Below are 17,928 nucleotides of genomic sequence, written 5' to 3' on the forward strand. Positions count from 1 at the left end.
ATTGCAATAGATACATTTTAATTTAGCCAAATGTGAGCGTTTTTAAATGGTCGACAAGAGGTGGGTAAAAAATAAAATGTTAAATTATCTTTGCAATTTATGAGGTGGGGTTATGGTTCTAAAAAATTATTTGCAATTATTTGTTGGCATGAATTTTCTCAACATTTCAGTGGCATCCTAAAGCCATGACACCACCCTTTATCCATTGACTTTTACAGAAATTTGAGAGCAGCAAGCACTTATTTAGGGGCGTGCGGATATTTTTTTTTTCTCTTCAGATCTAAAACAATAGAGATAAATAAAGTGAAGTAGGTTTGTCAGAATCGGATAGCCATGTTGTCTACCATTGTGTCCTTGACTAAGAGTACTTTGGAATTTGTCATTGTGCAAGTTAATGACGCATACTGTTATGTGAGAAATAATTATAAACAATATAAACCCCATTAGTCATTTCTTTATCTACTTTACGACTTTCATGTTCAAGTGTGTTATGTTTGTTCAGCTCTTCATGGCCGTAACTTTACACATAATCTACACTTTGTAATAGCTTTATTATAATAATAATGATACATTTATCCATATGGTCAATAATGACCGTTATTTACAACTAGAGACACGAGTACCCGAACTAAACGGCAAAGTAAAATTGTCTGAATCCTTGTTTTAAGCAATAAGTAATTTTATTAAATTTAGAAGCATATTATGTATTTACATATAATATATAAAGATGTCTTTGACGAAGCCCCGCTTCAAAGCCCGTCAAGCTTTACGCTTAGATGTTCCACATAGCAGTTTTCCTTATAATACGTAGTCTGTGCATGCACAAACAATAAAATATTGAAAGGGAAAAGAGTTAAAATGACCACTTCATCACTTTCAATCTTCTTGCAAGCTTTTACTGTAATTAGAGGAAATAATGAAGTAGAATTCCTACTCGTGTATAATGACTGGTACATTTGTGATGAATTTGGTTTGTTTATTTATTTATATATACCGTCACATGCATGTACTAAATTACTAAACATACATATATGTGTGCATCACGCACTTGTGACGGCAAACTAAATAGGGAAATATTTTGTTTAAAAAATGAAATTTATTACTTTGTGAAGTTATGGTATATGGGGTTTGGTTAGATACTCAGAACTAGTCTGTGTGTATGTGTATGTTATATTGTGACACGGCAGTGACACAGTACAGCATTATGAACTCCGTGGCCTCGAGAAGAGGACGGAGGAACTAGCGGGGACTGAAGCATGAATAATCTTTATTGTATTGGATATCACAAGGAATTTGGATATCCGTAATAAATAGCGAAGATAAAGTGATAACGGATTATTACATAGAAATTGCTCAGCTAATGCAGATGGTGTTCTAAAAGAGGAAGTTCGCTGGCAATAGGAAAGGAGGAAATACATTGCAAGCAGATTCGCAGGGATTTGATTCAATGTTATATCAAAATATAAAGGACAAGTTTCCTGAGCGACGGAGTCGGGGAAATATTTAGTAAGATAACAACAATCTGTTTAGAAGAGAAAATATTCACTTGTAAGGATTTTTAATTTAAAAAATGGAAATTAATACCTTCGAGGACTTAAATTTCGAGTCTGGAACTTACTCTCTGCCGGATATAAAGCAAACTTTTCCTTTGCCTGTGGTGGTTGTCTGTGATGCCTCTAAAAGCCCTGTTCCTGTGGATAGAACCCGATTTAACTTTGATCTGAGACAGCCCTTACTGTTATACAGAAGTAGAAACATTAAGAAAATCAGCGCTAGGAGTGTTCACATTGACCCCTCCTCACGAGCATTTCACGATGTAGGCGAGCAGCTTCTTATACCCGAGGATTACAAAGGTAATACAAACGATAAAGTACGATGTGCTTTTCTGAAATATCTGTTTTAAAAACATATTTTCAAACCACTGCTCTCTAACAAAGATATAGATAATGTTTTTATTAATTATGTACCGATAATTTGTAGGAACAAAACTTTTGGATGTTTCTATTAAAATTCTTGCCCCTGGGTGCAAAGGAGATAGTAAAAACGACTAGCATAAATGGAATTGAAACACTTGCAATCGATAAGATCGGTAGTTATATACCGCAAACCACTCGGAAACTGTTCGGCTAATTGGTTGGTATGGAAAGTAAAATTTCAGAAACTAAGAGTTATCGATATGTATCAATATGCACGGTGACCTAGATTGCTTTAAATATACTGCAGTATATTAATGAAATTTTAAAATTGTAAAGTGACAATATTCGTGTTTTTTTATTTCTTGTTTGCACAATTTTGATGTGCTTCCTTAATCGGCGTTATATGTGCAATCTGTGTCTCATTTAAACAGACTTAAATTGTCACGTTACTGTGCTGCAGTGTTCATGTAATGAACATTGCTTTAATAAGAGGTCCTCTAAAACCAAAGAGAAATAACACAGAGTTTTATCACATTAGTTCTACATTCTTAATCAATAAAAAGTAGAAAATATTTGAATTGGAAAAAAATTAATTATGGTTAAGTTTTAGAGTAATTGGCTTGAAAATTATATCATAGAATATTCTTAGTAACGTAACATGAAATTTTATATTCTACCGTATTGATACTGAGAACAGCTTCATTAATTTCTCTTCACGTATGGTATGTTTAATACAAAAACGTTATTTTTTGATATCTTATCTATAATCATTTTTACAGGGTACTTTTCTTTGTTGAAGAAGAACTACAATAACGGTCCCGTGGACGACTTTGTTCCTCACTATCAAGAAGTATCAGAAGTAGCGGGAACTAACACGGAGTCATTCCTCATCGGAGGGGAACGTCGCGTGCAGGCCTTGCAAATCGTTCGACGGGAAAATGGAAGCATTATCCACCAACAACGCACTCTATTTCCAGGCGATGTTTTGCGAAAAGGAAAGATTTATATTGGTGAGAAAAGGCGGAAAAGTAAGATCTTCCGAAAAACAAAAGTCGTGGCGGAAAAGTATTTATTGTGTACAGATGACGCGGATCGAGAAATTCTTCTTCCATTTGACCAGAAAGGACTATTTTACACTTTAACGACAACATCTGGGGATGCCAATCGACCAGTGATGCAGATGAGTGAAATCGTTGACAAGAAATGTTTCCCGTGTATTGTCCGTCTTGTTTATGGCCGTATCCCTAACACACCTTGTTCCTTCACCGGAACACTTCGTCTGGAGCGAGCAGATCTGGAGCAATCAGTTGTGGCTGCAACGTTAGCCAACACCCGAAATATTCTCCTGGAAATCCCCACCTCATGTGACCTACAATTCAATGTTGCTATGTCTAACGATGATCTAATTCGCATGCCGTCGTATCACCAAGCTCTGGAATTGTGCAACGAGAAAGGGTCGATTTATATGAGAAATATCAAAGTCTGTTATACAATATCCAGTGACTCTCACAATGAACCCCCGCTTGATTTGCCCCTGCTCGATAATAATGCTGTCGAGCTTGAACCAGTAACACACCGTAGAAAGCTCTCTATGCAACTTTCTACTGGAACCAACGCTTCGGAAGATTTAAGCCATGGTTCCGAAAATAGATCATCCGGCTATGTTGAGATGCGATCCGTCAAAAGTGGTTCAATTACAGGGGACAGCTTTGATGAAGATCTCAGAAGTAGTTTCTCTCTATTTTCAAAAGAGATCAATGACAATGATGAACATCCTATCCCTTGCGTCTGTACCAATCAATTCTCGAATCCATCCTACATAGAAGGTACAAATGAGCCACATCCAGAACAACCAGTTCTTCAAATTTTCTTGGGGAACAAATGTTTATCTGTTGAGATGAAAGCTGACGATAGTTCAACCGAGTCACTTGAGGAGCCTCCTGAAAGAATTCAAAAATCAAATCAAGAACAAGCACCCAAACCTTGCCTTGGTTCGGGTGGTTCTTATGACAGCGGTATACAAATGGAACCAGACAAACAAGGTGGAAGGCGTCCCTCTACTCAAGTTTTCTCTGAAGCAGTACATCATTATGAGGATAACATTACATATGATGTACCCCGCTTGCCTTCTAGACGGGTCAGTGCTCCACCTGGATGCAGCACACTACCTTCTTCAGAAAGAAGTTCAGATAATGCAAAGGAGGCATTTAATCGCCGCCCCTCGACGTGGATGAACTCAAATCCTCGGCGCCCACCTCCCCCATTACCAACTACGGAAGAAATAATCAATGACCAGACGTCACCAATAGTCGCAATAGAGGAATATGAATCTGAGGAAGAGACAGCAGATCCCGTTTATCAGAATATTGCAGGTTCTCAGACAAGCATGGATAACTTATTCAGGCACCGGGAGGGAAGCCCGCGACTGACGCCTGCTAGTTCTCGATGTTCTTCGACAAGAGATTCGGGACATCTCTCTGATGACTGCATTCCTGGGCGATCAAGCCATAACTTTGACCGGGGTCGACTATCGCCGAGCATTTTTCAGTCATCTCCGATCGGTGACATTCCTGATCTTCCCCGAAGTCGGAGTAATTCTATAAGTCCAGGTGCAGACGATAGTCCGAATTCGACTTTGCCGATCCCTTCCCTCCCTATTTCAAAAGAGTCATCCAAAAAATGCAAATGTGACAGCCATGCTCTTTCAAATAGCAATTCAAAGCCAACCCTTGAGGGGGAAATGTTGTATGATTCCAAGGAAGAAAACAATAATCTAAAGACGTCGCTAGACACAGACCCAGATAGATCAGGGGATACGCAGATACACATTGAAAACTTGACCGAAATATTGACATTGACAGAGACTAAGGACCCTGATGTGTTTTCTGAGACATCTTCCAATGACAATTTTACCTCTAAAAATAGAAATTTAGAACAGTATTCATATACAAGTGAATCTAACACCAAAGAGAGACAATGTTCTGTTTCGTCTTTGCAAAGCCTCGATATTTCAGACGAAAACTGTGAAGATTCTGAGGAGAGTACTTCTGCACCGCGCCGACCACCCAAAATCAGCATAAACAAAAAGAAGTCTAGACAGTCAAAAGATATTTCTAAAATGACAGTAGAGGAACTAGTGGTAGAATTCCGACATGTTGGAATAAAGCCACCGACTATAGACCTGGTTATGAGGGAGAGATTAGATGGACTCACTTTGTTAGAAAAGTATCGGGCGCATGAATCCGTCCGGGACTTTATGCCGAGTGTAGGGCTAATTGATCTACAGAAAATCTCGTTATTTATTCAAGGGTGTAAATACTGAAAAAAAATCTTAAAGACAATTTATACACAAACTTAATGTTATGCTTAAAAATTATGTAGAATAAATAATAAAATATATATGTAAATAGAAATGAATAGTTAAAAACTTCCTTCATTTGCACAATTCATATGGCCTTGAGCTCTTGATGATATTGCTCACACATTTAACTGTTTAAAGCATGTACAGCCCAGCACCACTGTTTATAAATAGAACCAAGATAAATGTATTTTTAGTGATATCTCTGTGCAATTTAACTTTTAATAAGTTATATCTCTGCTATTTTTTGCAATTTTCTTTTTGTATAAAATAATAAATATAAATATTCCCTCACGTTTAATCTTGAATTTTTTTTTTTTTGGTTTTACCAGATCATGAAGAGACACAAGTTAAGTCTGCCTCAATTAAAAAAAAAACTCTTGGGAAATACCGCCAGTTGCTGTTTAGTTGACAATACTCCAGAGCCAGCTGGTAAACAGGAGAACATTTAATTTGTATCTGACATCATTTCTATTAACATTCTTTTTCCATCACAAATGATCCTCAGGTGAGAGTGCTGATTAACAACAAGCCTGCTACATATTTAAATAAATTAATAAAACATTTATTTCAAAGCTCAAAAAAACTTAATTACAAGGAATCGTACAAAAATGCTAATCTGCTTCAAAAAAAGTAAATACACTCTACATGAACAAAAGGAAATGGAAAATAAAACACATCACAACCTAAACATTTCCTAGAAACTTGTAATTCTGGAAATTCTTACTTACATTACTTAAAGATTACCATCAGGTTCCATGAAAGCATGAATACCAGACGTTATAAAATTATCAGACATTTATATTCCCATAGCAGTGAGGATAGAATTTGGTGATTTGTAAGGTTTACCCCCTCCCTTCCCCATAGTTTTGAGTTCATAAAAAGATGAATTGAATTCTGAAGAGTATGATAATCCCTCCCCATCAAAAACAAAAACTTCTGCCTTTGCACAATATCAGAAAACGTGAAATAGATAGCAGATTACATTTAATAAGAAATGAAAACAAGTGGGATTCCTATTATAAACTTCTGACTGTACACATCCAAAGATGCAGACACTGTTATAAAGGCTGCATGGTAAAATACATGCACATGTATTCACCAGGTATTTAACATATGATATAAAAATATTAAACGTATCAAATTCCACTTGGCTTTCTGCATCTTCAATAAATGGTTTTCATAAAAAAGCAAAGAAGTGCAAATTCTTTCTTTTTTAAAGTCTTTGATATTTGCGACCCTCTTTAAACACAAGACTTCAGAATTCCATTTCATACCAGATCTTTCTAAACAAGTGTTCAAAATCATGTTTTCCTCCCAGAGAAAAACACATAGCATTGTGAAACACTTATCTCTTTAAAAAAGTTTTTTACTTCAAAAATAGGATTTAAATCATGTGACTTTGAAAGTACACACAAATGAACATAATGTAAAACAAATATAAATATTCCACATAATAAATTGTATATTATTGTATGGTAAAAGTATACTTGGGGAAAAAAAATCACAATACAAATTCATAACATATCTACAAACACATGTAAAAAATTGTGGGGGTAAAGTAATAGCCATGTATATGAAAATCCATTTTGATTAAAGCATCTGGAGTTCAACTCCATATTAAGTACTTCTAATACATTTCAAATTTTCCAAAATGCAGACAATGAGTTGTGTGCGTAAATGTTCCTCTTTTAAAGAGGAAATAATGCCAAGAAACAAAATTCCATTGTTCAATTCTAGTCACCTCATTAAAATCAAGGAAGTTTTAGTAATCAAAAATATGAGAGGAGGTCTAAAGATAATAAAAATGTACATAATTAGATAGTTTGTTTTATAAATACATGTATAAATAACGATAGCATAGTAAGTAATATGATATACCAATTATAAAATGTCACAACTACTTGTAAATAGAATCATATAATGCAAGTCAGATCTATAAAATAAATCAAGAACACATTTCTATCACAAAAATAAATATATATTGCTGTTTTTTTTTTATTTGTCAGACATGGATCCATTTCAAGGAAGATCATCACAACAGAACTAAAAAGACTGCAACTTTTTAGGGCAAATTCAGCATATCAAAAAAGTTTAGAGATTCTAAATCCATTTTGTTCCTTTTCTTACACACAAATTAGATTCCATACTGTTCTTTCTGTAAATGCAAAGCTACAAACAAGACAAAAGTCCTTCTTCAAATGTTTTCCATATCATATTCCAACAATGGTAAGCTACAAATTACCCTAGTCCTGGGCAGCCTTCGACGTAAGTGCTTGAAGAGCAGATGTTTCAGAGGGTGCGGTGGGTAACTGAGTCAGCTGAACGTTTTCTTCAGTAGAGCCATCAGCTGAGTCTGTAAAAAGATGTATAGTGTTCAAAGATAAAGAATTCAACAAATACCACTTTAATTATAGCATCTTTTTAAATCTCATTTTCTAATTTTTGCCTACATGTAAAATGTCTTTTTCTGTTTACAAACAAGAGAGACATTCCTCTTTTGATGTTTACAAGATTATCAAATATCCTGTTCCACATCTCTTTTGAGAAAACTGCAACTTACAACTATTTGTTAAGAACGAATTATTTGTCTTCAACTTGCATGTGCAAAGAGACAAAGAAGAAGGTACAGTTTGAGCTTTATTGTGTCCTAAAAATTTAATGTTCTTAAAAAGTTATGAAATTGGCTAAAATAACAATAGTTGAGTAGATGAATATGATAAATCATTAAAGAATATGACTTTAAGGAGGACCTTTCTGGAAATATGATGTCATTAATTTGGTACATTTCTAAGTTTAATGCAGAAAAGTCTTAAAATGACTCATTTCTGTGCTAATTTTCCTTTAGAAAATAGCGTCTGCCACCGTCGCCCACTTTAATTTTCAGATATATTATGTAAACTGCTATAAAAATCACATACGGTATCTCAAAATCTTGCTGGGTGACGGTGGCAGAGTATGTTTTCAGAAAAAAAATTTCACTGAAAATTGAAGTCTTCTGCAACTTTTAAAGAAAACACGGTAAAAATGCACAAGTTAATGACGTCAATTAGCTTTTAGGAGGTCATATGAGAAAAACGATTTGTTAAATCTTTAAACATGATTCAAAATAATGAATTTAAAAATATATCGCTTTCATATTTTAGAAAAATACAGGGCTTAATTTGTCTTGAAACTGTACCTTCTTTGAAACCAGAAGTCTCTGTCGAGACTGAAGCTCAACTGGTTTGTACTTATAGCAAAGGAAGAGAAAAGTACTTAAGCAGTTAGAAATTGAAACTTTTCAACAGCAATATATAGAATAATGATCCTTGATTAGTCTCTTTATGTTCCACTGTATTATGTAAAACTGTTATAAAAATCAGAAACATACGGCAACACCGTTATCGAAATCAAAAACCAATCTTGCTGGGTGACTTGTGTGCCAAGTGGCAGAGTATGTTTTCAGAAAAAAAAATTTCACTGAAAATACACAGAATTATGTATCTAAGTGTAGTCTACTTGTGTGCCAACTTATATTGAAAAGAAAACAGGAGGGTAAAAATGTAACCACGGCAAAGTTCATAATCAAAAACGATACACAGAATTATGTATATTAGTGTAGTCTACTTGTGTACCCAATTATATTGAAATCAGACCAAAACTGTAGGAGGAGTAGCATTTTGAAAGAATTTCACAGAAACTATTTTTGTGAAATCTTACAGAATTATGTATCTTAGTGTAAACTTGTGTGCCAAGTTATATTGAAATGACCAAAACTGTAGGAGGAGTAGCATTTTGAAAGAATTTCACAGAATGCAACATTTCAAAAACCGATACACAGAATTTATATCACTTGTGTGCCAAGTTATATTTAGAAAAACTGTAGGAGGAGTAGCTTGAAAAATTGTCTTGAAACTGTACCTTCTTTGAAAAAATTAACAGCTTAAAAAGAGCATTTACAAACTACTGTTGCTGCCCTTATCAAAGATCTGAATAATTTTTGTACAATTGATGACTAAATGAACTCACCGATTTCTACGACTGTTTTATGAGATGGTGCATACAGAGACAGCAGGCCACAGACATACACATTCCACATACCATACACTCCTATACAAAGTCAAATTATACTTTATATTGAAAAATGAATTATTGCTACAATTAACTGGTACATTTAAACTAAATCTTAATGTATTATATTAAAGTAATCTTTCTACAGCTAACATAAATACAGCACAATTCTTATACTGAAATCATATTTTTTCATTCAAAATACATGTAGTTGTGGGATATAATGTAGGCATGATCCCAAAAATGATTTTGTTCATTAAGTGAAACTCAAAACTACATTTATGAAATTTTTATGAAAGCTAGAACCTTGATTCAGATAGGCCCTCTTTACTGCAAGCTAGTACACCCAATACATGTATATGTAATTGGTCTATTCTAGCTTCCATCGAAATTTCTGTAATCCAATGAAATATTGTCACTAACAAGCATGCATTAAAATCAGGAGAGGTGCTTCACTATTTGTTACGACAATACGTTTCCAAATTCAATGTGACTGTCTAATCAATTGTACTGCTATCACAAGTGACTTGCCTGTGAAAAATGCACTGGTGTACTCCATACTGAGTTCATGATCTCCCCATCTCCACTCTCCCTCATTCAGCTGAGAGATGATGAAAAAGATGACAGTGAAGGCAGCGCAAACCAGGGTGGCCAGCATCAGGAAGCGAAATCGGTAAATAATGCCCTACACAAATAAAATTGGTTTGGCTCAGTTTTTTATTGGTTACTTTCCATACAAACATAAGTGTTTTTTTTTTTTTTTTAAAATCATATGTACTTTTAAGACAAGAAATTTACATGGTAAAAAGAATGTCAAAAATCTTTCACTTCACTCAACTAATACGAGTCTCTATACAAGTGATTTTCACAGCGTTTGAAAAAAAAAAATCTAACTTTATATAAAAATAATCTCTTTGAAAATTGAAAAAAAAAAGAAATTGTAATGAACATACATGTAAAATCAATTTCTATACTTTGAGAATATTAGATAACAATATCACTAGCTCTCACCAAGTAGTATTTTCGACGTAATTGACTCATGCTTGGTAACGAGGCCTTCTTTGCACTTATGTTCTTCATCACACAGAAAATCATGTAACACAGAAACAGAAAGTAGCATCCTGCTGCAATTCCTGCCAAGATGATGAAGGCAAGCTACCAAATGATCAGGAAAAACAAGAAACAGTCACAGTTTATGAGTTATACTCATGCAGTTACTTCAAAATACAATTAAACATTAGTAATATTAAATTTTCTTAACTGTTATGGTAGCAATGAAATAGGTACTGCATGCACAGTAAATGTGAAATTGTCTTCATTCCTTTATGACTTTGTAACAATAAATGGTCCATTCCATATGGTCCTTCAAGACAACAGCACTGTACTATATCAGTAACATACAGCGTATCCTCTACACAAAATGTGTAAATTTCTTTTGTCATCTAGACTATAGTCTTAATTTCTAGTATATAAAGTCACAAACATGGCGCAGCGCCTGCTCTAGAGTTGCGAAGTAAGGAGTTGATCCTTACGTTGTGGGTTCGAATCCCACTGTGGAACGTGGAGAGGTCCTTCGGATGAGATCGTATAAACCGAGGTCCTGCGTTGCAGTAGGTGCTGGCACGAAAAAGATCCCTCCCTGGTCAATGGCCCTGAGTGACAAGTATAGGACCAAATTTGCAACTCTCCACCGGCAAGTGGTGACATCTCCATATGAGTGAAAAATTCTCGAGAGGGAAGTTAAACAATATACAATCAATCAATCAATCTAGTATATAAAGGATACAGCTAGTTTGGTTCCAGCACTGGACACCCATATGCTGAAGAATGGATTCTTCAGTTGGATTCCTCTAGAAATAAAAAAAAATTTAATCTGATTAAACAGCAAAAATACAACTTTTTATTACTAAAATGTATCTACATGTACATGCTGTACTTATGCATACTAAAATATACCGAAATTCATTATGCGACAAATTTCACAAAACCACTCCAAAATGTAGAGATTTGATAGGAGACTATTCATTTGACTACACTTTGACCCAATCACTTTCAATCTGTTGATACCTTTCACACATGTCAAAGACAAAGAGACAGATAGATCCAAAGATAATGGCCGACAGGTGTTTCCAATACAGGCTCAGGCGATTTCTCTCTGTCTGGTCCTGAAAGATGAGTAGGAATTTCTAAAAATCCATTCTACATTTCCTGATTAATATCAAAGTATTACATACTTATCCATTAATTACATTTCATGCACACACATTTGTAAAAGTGACAAGTTAATCCCTAGAAATTGATATGATGTATGCTTTTGTGCAAAAAATAATTTGGAAGTTTGCTGTTTGCAAAGAAAATTGCTTGTAACTTCTCCATCTTCTGACGTCAACAAATCATAAAATATATTGTCCCAATAAAATAAATAAATGTAACGCCCATACCATGATATGCTCGCCAGCAAAGATAACCCAGAATGACATCAACATAGCATAGAATGCTCCCTGACGGATGTCATTCAATAGCAGCATGAAGGGGACATTCAGGCCAAACTGTAGCAGCTCAATGGGACCTGAAATGAAAACTTGACCTGTTAAAATCATTCCAACTAAAAAAAATAAATCTGTACATAGAAAGCCTCTTCTAAACTTAATTTTATGTCAAGGGCTCAAGGCCCAATTAACTGTTTTCCTTTACTGTCATTTGTAATGAAATGGGCAAGAAATCACAGACCAAAATAATTAATTTATCTCAACAGGGCCAAAGGTCAAGGTGAAATTCTAAACTTCAAAACCAGCATCCTGATGAACTATCTAAGAATCCATATGATTATCAAATGACAAGACATTACAAAGCTTAACATACAGAACAGAAAAATTCATGGTTCAGAAGAAAAGAGGAAGAAACATCTAAATTTGTAATTCAGTTAATAATGAATCGTGTGAAAAAATTTCCTTGTACTCTCACTTGTCCTCTCACTTCATCATCTTTTGAACCATATTGTGATCAATATTAGAGATTGGTTATCATATTCTATCTGTACTTCAAATCAAACTTTATTCAAGAGAACTTCATTATAAACATCAATTTCCCAAGAATGTATATTTGTACGTACACAAGAATAAAATTCTCTTCAAAACCCTATATATATTATAATTAGCATTCAATTTATTACCAACCAGTATCATGAATAATCACAATACATGTACAATTGCATCTCAAATATACAGATACAGTCACAAAAAATATATACACTGTATTAACATGATCCCTTGCACAATATACATGGATGGAGAATTTAACTGTTTTGCTTCAAGTTTTTTTTTAATCAGAAAGTATACTCACAATTAAGGATTGACATAACTACTCCTAAGGCAAACAGAGTTCTGAAAACAAATATCACATTTCAATTTCATCCTTGTGTAACAAAACATCAGCTTTCACCTATAAATGTCTCATACATTTTTTATACTCTTTTAAAAATCAAAATTTGGAAATTAATAGAGAGTGTGCATTTATGAAATATAATACCCATAGCTGGACCCACTGTTCCTCCATTAATGATACAAATACCATGTAATTCCTAGTTAACAACTTTTCCAAACATTGCTACTTTTCTATAAGATTGAGTATTCGCAATATCTAGTCCCTCGTACATGTATTATCCATCATATTTGGAGGCCTCCCTTGCTAGTCTATAGTTTTATACTGAGGTGAAATTTCTACCTTTCTAACAGATTTGGTGGTCTCCCTAGCTACCCTATATTTTTCTATTCTACCTTTCTAACAGATTTGGTGGTCTCCCTAGCTACCCTATATTTTTCTATTCTACCTTTCTAACAGATTTGGTGGTCTCCCAAGCTACTCTATATTTTTCTATTCTACCTTTCTAACAGATTTGGTGGCCTCCCTAGTTAGTCTATATTTTTCTATTCTACCTTTCTAATAGATTTGGTGGCCTCCCTAGTTAGTCTATATTTTTCTATTCTACCTTTCTAACAGATTTGGTGGTCTCCCTAGCTACCCTATATTTTTCTATTCTACCTTCTAACAGATTTGGTGGCCTCCCTAGTTAGTATATATTTTTCTATTCTACCTTTCTAATAGATTTGGTGGCCTCCCTAGTTAGTCTATATTTTTCTATTCTACCTTTCTAATAGATTTGGTGGTCTCCCTAGTTAGTCTATATTTTTCTATTCTACCTTTCTAATAGATTTGGTGGCCTCCCTAGTTAGTCTATATTTTTCTATTCTACCTTTCTAATAGATTTGGTGGTCTCCCTAGCTACTCTATATTTTTCTATTCTACCTTTCTAACAGATTTGGTGGCCTCCCTAGCTGCATGATCCTCCTCCAGAACCAGATAAGTATAGACAGGACCAGTAAGAACATCACACTCTTCATTGTCACCCACACAATGGTGAACCCTCCATTCTGATGTATTACCTACAAAGACAATACTTAATATAGTCTTTGTGGACTAAGCAGAAATAGCATCAATTCAGCATACATGTATATGTTTTCTTACTGCTCAGTTTTGTAGCATGTTCTACTTTTGACCTGTATCAAACATGGATTAAATATTGTGCACAGGGTCAAATCTATATATACTTACATGAATGTACATATCCACCAATTTGCCGATACCAACATTGAAGCCTTTCAAGGCATTAACAGGAAGCCTGATATTCACCAAATAGAAATGATGATGGATGCTTCCCAGCTCAAAAAGCTGCAGGAGTTCACAGTCATACAAATAGCCCTCCAATTTGTTCTTGTCCTAAATGAATTAAACAGAGATAGAATATGATAAAAATATTCTGACCATGGGAGAATTCCAGACAAACTTATACTCTCCATTTCCTGTCATCTCTTCATTGCTTCTGTATGGTTGTTTATACTGAACAGCATTCAGACATTGCACTGATATTGTTGTCTTTGCTTTAAACATTATACGAATTCTATGGTATTCAAACTACTATAATTTTAGCAGAATAGAGACTCTGGATTTTTACATTCCCAAAAGCTATAAAGTGTTGGCAAAATTTGAATAGAACAGTGATTTAGTTAGAGTTACTTCCCTTGGAAGCAAAAGGTGCAGTCTAAATTACCTTCTCATATGCAATTTTTATAGGATAATTTTTTTTGGGGGGGGGGAGGGGGGATCTTAATTTTGAAATTAGACTTCAGCTGCGTTTTTCAGTGAACAGACAGCTGACTGATTTTAATATGTCAAGTGGACCTATGTTTTTGTGTGTTTATGTGTGGAAATGTTAGCATGGAACCTTGCTGTAAAATCACATGATTTTCAAAATGAATCATGAAAAGAATAAACACTTTTTACAAACTCTCTAAAATACAAATCTATGAATTGAACCCGAGTGTCATGGTCATTCTTTTATTATAATTTGATATTCATGTACATGTATTTGAAGCAGGTATGCATTTACAATTATATAGAATAACAAGCTACCCCTTTAAATTAACTTACCAGCTTACACTGTAGATTGTGACTTACCAGCTTACACTGTAGATTGTGACTTACCAGCTTACACTGTAGATTGCGATCTTCCACAGAGCTTGCCAGGAGTTTCCAGTCATCGTCTTGGTCCTCTTCGTCTCTGACCCCCATACGAACATCCAGCTGGAGAATGGGGTCCTTAGCTGAAAATTATGTAAAGTAACTAAATATACTGTCATCATTATGACATGTGACAATAGTTATAATCTTAAAAACCAAATCATTTTATAGTAATTTTCATCAACCAGTTTGTTTAATATAATCTATAATGCACAAACTGAAGTCTAGATAAATCATCATGAACTATGAACAATAGTTTTCTGAAGAAGTAAAAAAAATGGTTAAAAATCATATTATGTAAAATATACATGATACTTTTAGCTTTGTATACTAGTACAAGGTTGTTTTGAACAATGATTTTCCTCTTCACTTCAATATTCAGTTCATACATTAACATTCTAATCTGACTTAAAAGAAAAATATTTTCATTTATAACAGACAAAAGTCCTGTTTGATTCTTTGGATCAATTCTCTTACACAGTGGTACTTGTAAGTTTTTTTCCACATCCAGCTGTAGGACTCCTAACATGGACTGGAACAGGGGAGACATTTTCCTCTCGGCCCCGTCTCTTGGCCCTGGGATCCAGAAGGAAAACACTACCTGCTTCTCGGTGATGGAATTTTTTATGATGTTCTCATCATACGGGTCTAGAGATGGCAGTTCCTCACATTTATGTGGACCCCGCGGAATGAACCATTTTGTCCTGTTTAACCTGCTTCCTCTATCGTAGCATTTGGTGGCCAACACAGTGACAACATTGGATGGCTTTGGTGCTGAATTGAAATCAAAAGAGAAATCATTGAAATTACTAGAATTAATTAACAATTATAAGAAGACTTCAAAGAATCAAAGAGTTGCAGAGGTATCTCAAATAAAATACATGATGTCAACATAATAATCCTAGCATCCTACCTTAGTTCACTGTTCCTATGATAGGAGAATTACAAGCATTAGCAAACTGAATTGTGAAAAATGATTACATCACAATTCATGACTTAATAATATATTTTTTTAAAAAGGTTTATTACTGGTTAGGTACTATTTTCAGAATTAAACAAAAAAATCCATATATAGCCTCTCACAGTCATGAAAATTAACAAATAAGTATCATTCATAATAAGTTGAGTGAACAAAGAAAAAACATATGTCCGATTTTTTTTTTGCGATACATTGATATTTCTTCATATGTATTGATTTGTGTATCTTAATCATACAGAATTGATAGTTATTATCGATATTTTGTCCCAGCTTTATACCCCTCCCCTACCCCAGGCAGAAGGCTGTATATATATTCTCCTGTAATTTAATTAGCTCTTTCATGGAGCTTCATTCATTCTACAATATCTGCAGCATTCTATGACTTACCAATTGAAAAATTTACTACTTCATTTTAACAGGTAGGGACCAACTGCCCAAATGGGATATAATAGTCCGTTTGGGATATAATATCCCAAATGGGCTATAAATTTACAGTGCAAAAAATGAAAATTTTTATTTTGGCAATAAATATCATAAATCCGCATCAAAACACTTTAAAAGGAATAACTTTTGGTAAGCAAGTTTTTCTGCAACTCTACCGTTTGTTAGATTGATCCCCAAGAAGTTAAGGAACTTCCGAGGGATTGATCTCCTTAACAAATGACATACAGGAAAACTTGTCAACCAAAAGTTATTCCCTTTTAAGTGTCCTGATGCAGATTTATGATATTTATAGCCAAAATAAAAATTTTCAATTTTTGCACTGTAAATTTATAGCCCATTTGGGATATAATATCCCAAACGGTCTATTATATCCAATTTGGGCGATTGGTCCAAACCTGTTTAAATTTACTGAAAGCCATGCACTAGGCTTAGGCATTTACAACCTAATTAAAATTAGATGTTAGATCTGCTTGCATACTCATACTCACTGTACACTAATTGTTACAAGTATGCAAGCGGTTCTAACATCTAATCTTAATATAAGAATAGATCGAGGCTTCGTTCAGGTCTGGTACAATCACTAGATTTAGCTACGTAGCTTGATTTACCTACTTAGCTTTATTTACCTACCTGAGGTAGCTTTATTTAGCTACCAAATCAATTTATTTATATAAAAAAGCATTTTTCTCAGGATGTGCAGAAAATCTCAAATGGGCTATAAATTTATCATTTTGAGGCAGTGATCATTTTCAACTTTGAACTCATCTGAAAACAATTCAAGTAAAAATCACTCTTGAAGAATTGTCTTTTTCTGCACAATTGCAATCAAAGTTCTGAAAGTTTTGTGGCAATGTATGACAGTTAGAACAGTTACTCCCTGAAAGTCCAGTTCTGGTTAACATGATAATAGGTCGGTAATTATTCAGCACAATGTGAAGTAATCATACTCAGTCCAAATTGTCAAAACGCAGCAATGTATAAACTATCTCAGCTTTGGATTGTATTCTAAAACCTCCCTGATATAGTATAAATATTAATAGTCATTTAATTGCAATTTTTTGTCTCTTTTTAATAAAAAGAAAAATTGTGAAAAGTTTCATTGAAATAGTTAAATAAAGCTACCTGTGGTAGGTAAATAAAGCTACGTAGGTAATTCTACCTATACTATAGCTAAATTTAGTGATTGTACTGGACCTGTTGTTCATCGGCTGTTCATCTAAATTTACAAACTTTTTTAAAATAACCATCCATGATAATAAATGATTACGAATTGTCTAAAATGTGCAATATAAATCAAATTCATACATAAGTTTAGTCAATTACATTACTTTTCATGAACAACAGAAATAAAATCAGAGAAAATTCGAATGAATGTAAACAATACTTACAAACAATTCCTCCGACTAAAAAGAACGTGATCATTAAAATCAAAAGGAATACTCCAAGGGCTATGAGCTTTCTCCAACTCAAATTTTCCAAAACGACACCTGCCATGTTACAATTTAGCACTTGTTGATCAATTCGTCATCTCCTATGCACTCGATCACACTCCTGTTTCATTTAAAACTCTCTCGGGACAAAGATGTAGGGAGAAACCATTC

At 34.2% G+C, this 17,928-nt stretch overlaps 2 protein-coding genes across 2 annotated transcripts; one reads left to right on the plus strand and one right to left on the minus strand.

The window, feature by feature from the left end:
• Positions 1-1,023: 1,023 nt before the first annotated feature.
• Positions 1,024-5,329, plus strand: LOC134236851 (uncharacterized). Its single transcript, XM_062718998.1, has 2 exons — positions 1,024-1,853; positions 2,696-5,329. Exons 1-2 carry the CDS (start codon positions 1,571-1,573, stop codon positions 5,236-5,238), a joined length of 2,826 nt encoding a protein of 941 aa, XP_062574982.1. The 5' UTR covers positions 1,024-1,570; the 3' UTR covers positions 5,239-5,329.
• A 494-nt stretch (positions 5,330-5,823) lies between these two features.
• LOC134236854 (protein wntless homolog) lies at positions 5,824-17,916 on the minus strand. Its single transcript, XM_062719003.1, has 13 exons — positions 17,716-17,916; positions 15,382-15,678; positions 14,869-14,987; positions 13,939-14,103; positions 13,633-13,769; positions 12,670-12,710; positions 11,769-11,896; positions 11,395-11,492; positions 11,114-11,177; positions 10,339-10,482; positions 9,859-10,012; positions 9,286-9,366; positions 5,824-7,630 (listed from the first exon to the last, which is right to left on the minus strand). The coding sequence occupies exons 1-13, from the start codon at positions 17,819-17,821 to the stop codon at positions 7,521-7,523; spliced, it is 1,644 nt and encodes a 547-aa protein (XP_062574987.1). The 5' UTR covers positions 17,822-17,916; the 3' UTR covers positions 5,824-7,520.
• Between the last annotated feature and the right edge of the window lie 12 nt (positions 17,917-17,928).

The sequence above is a fragment of the Saccostrea cucullata genome, unplaced genomic scaffold, assembly GCF_032062105.1.
Source record: "Saccostrea cucullata isolate Sc308-1 unplaced genomic scaffold, CSIRO_AGI_Scuc_v1 ctg12, whole genome shotgun sequence".
Lineage (NCBI taxonomy): Eukaryota > Metazoa > Mollusca > Bivalvia > Ostreida > Ostreidae > Saccostrea > Saccostrea cuccullata.

What these genes read in the sequence shown, in the direction of transcription:
- LOC134236851 (XM_062718998.1), top strand. Translation starts at nt 1,571, where the DNA reads ATGGAAATTAATACCTTCGAGGACTTAAATTTCGAGTCTGGAACTTAC. An exon ending in TATACCCGAGGATTACAAAG is followed by an intron (nt 1,854 to 2,695) that starts GTAATACAAACG and finishes TCATTTTTACAG; the next exon opens with GGTACTTTTCTTTGTTGAAG.
- LOC134236854 (XM_062719003.1), bottom strand. Translation starts at nt 17,821, where the DNA reads ATGGCAGGTGTCGTTTTGGAAAATTTGAGTTGGAGAAAGCTCATAGCC. An exon ending in CCACCAAATCTGTTAGAAAG is followed by an intron (nt 12,711 to 13,632) that starts GTAGAATAGAAA and finishes ATTTGTTTTCAG; the next exon opens with AACTCTGTTTGCCTTAGGAG. An exon ending in GTCTTTGACATGTGTGAAAG is followed by an intron (nt 11,178 to 11,394) that starts GTATCAACAGAT and finishes TTTTATTTCTAG; the next exon opens with AGGAATCCAACTGAAGAATC.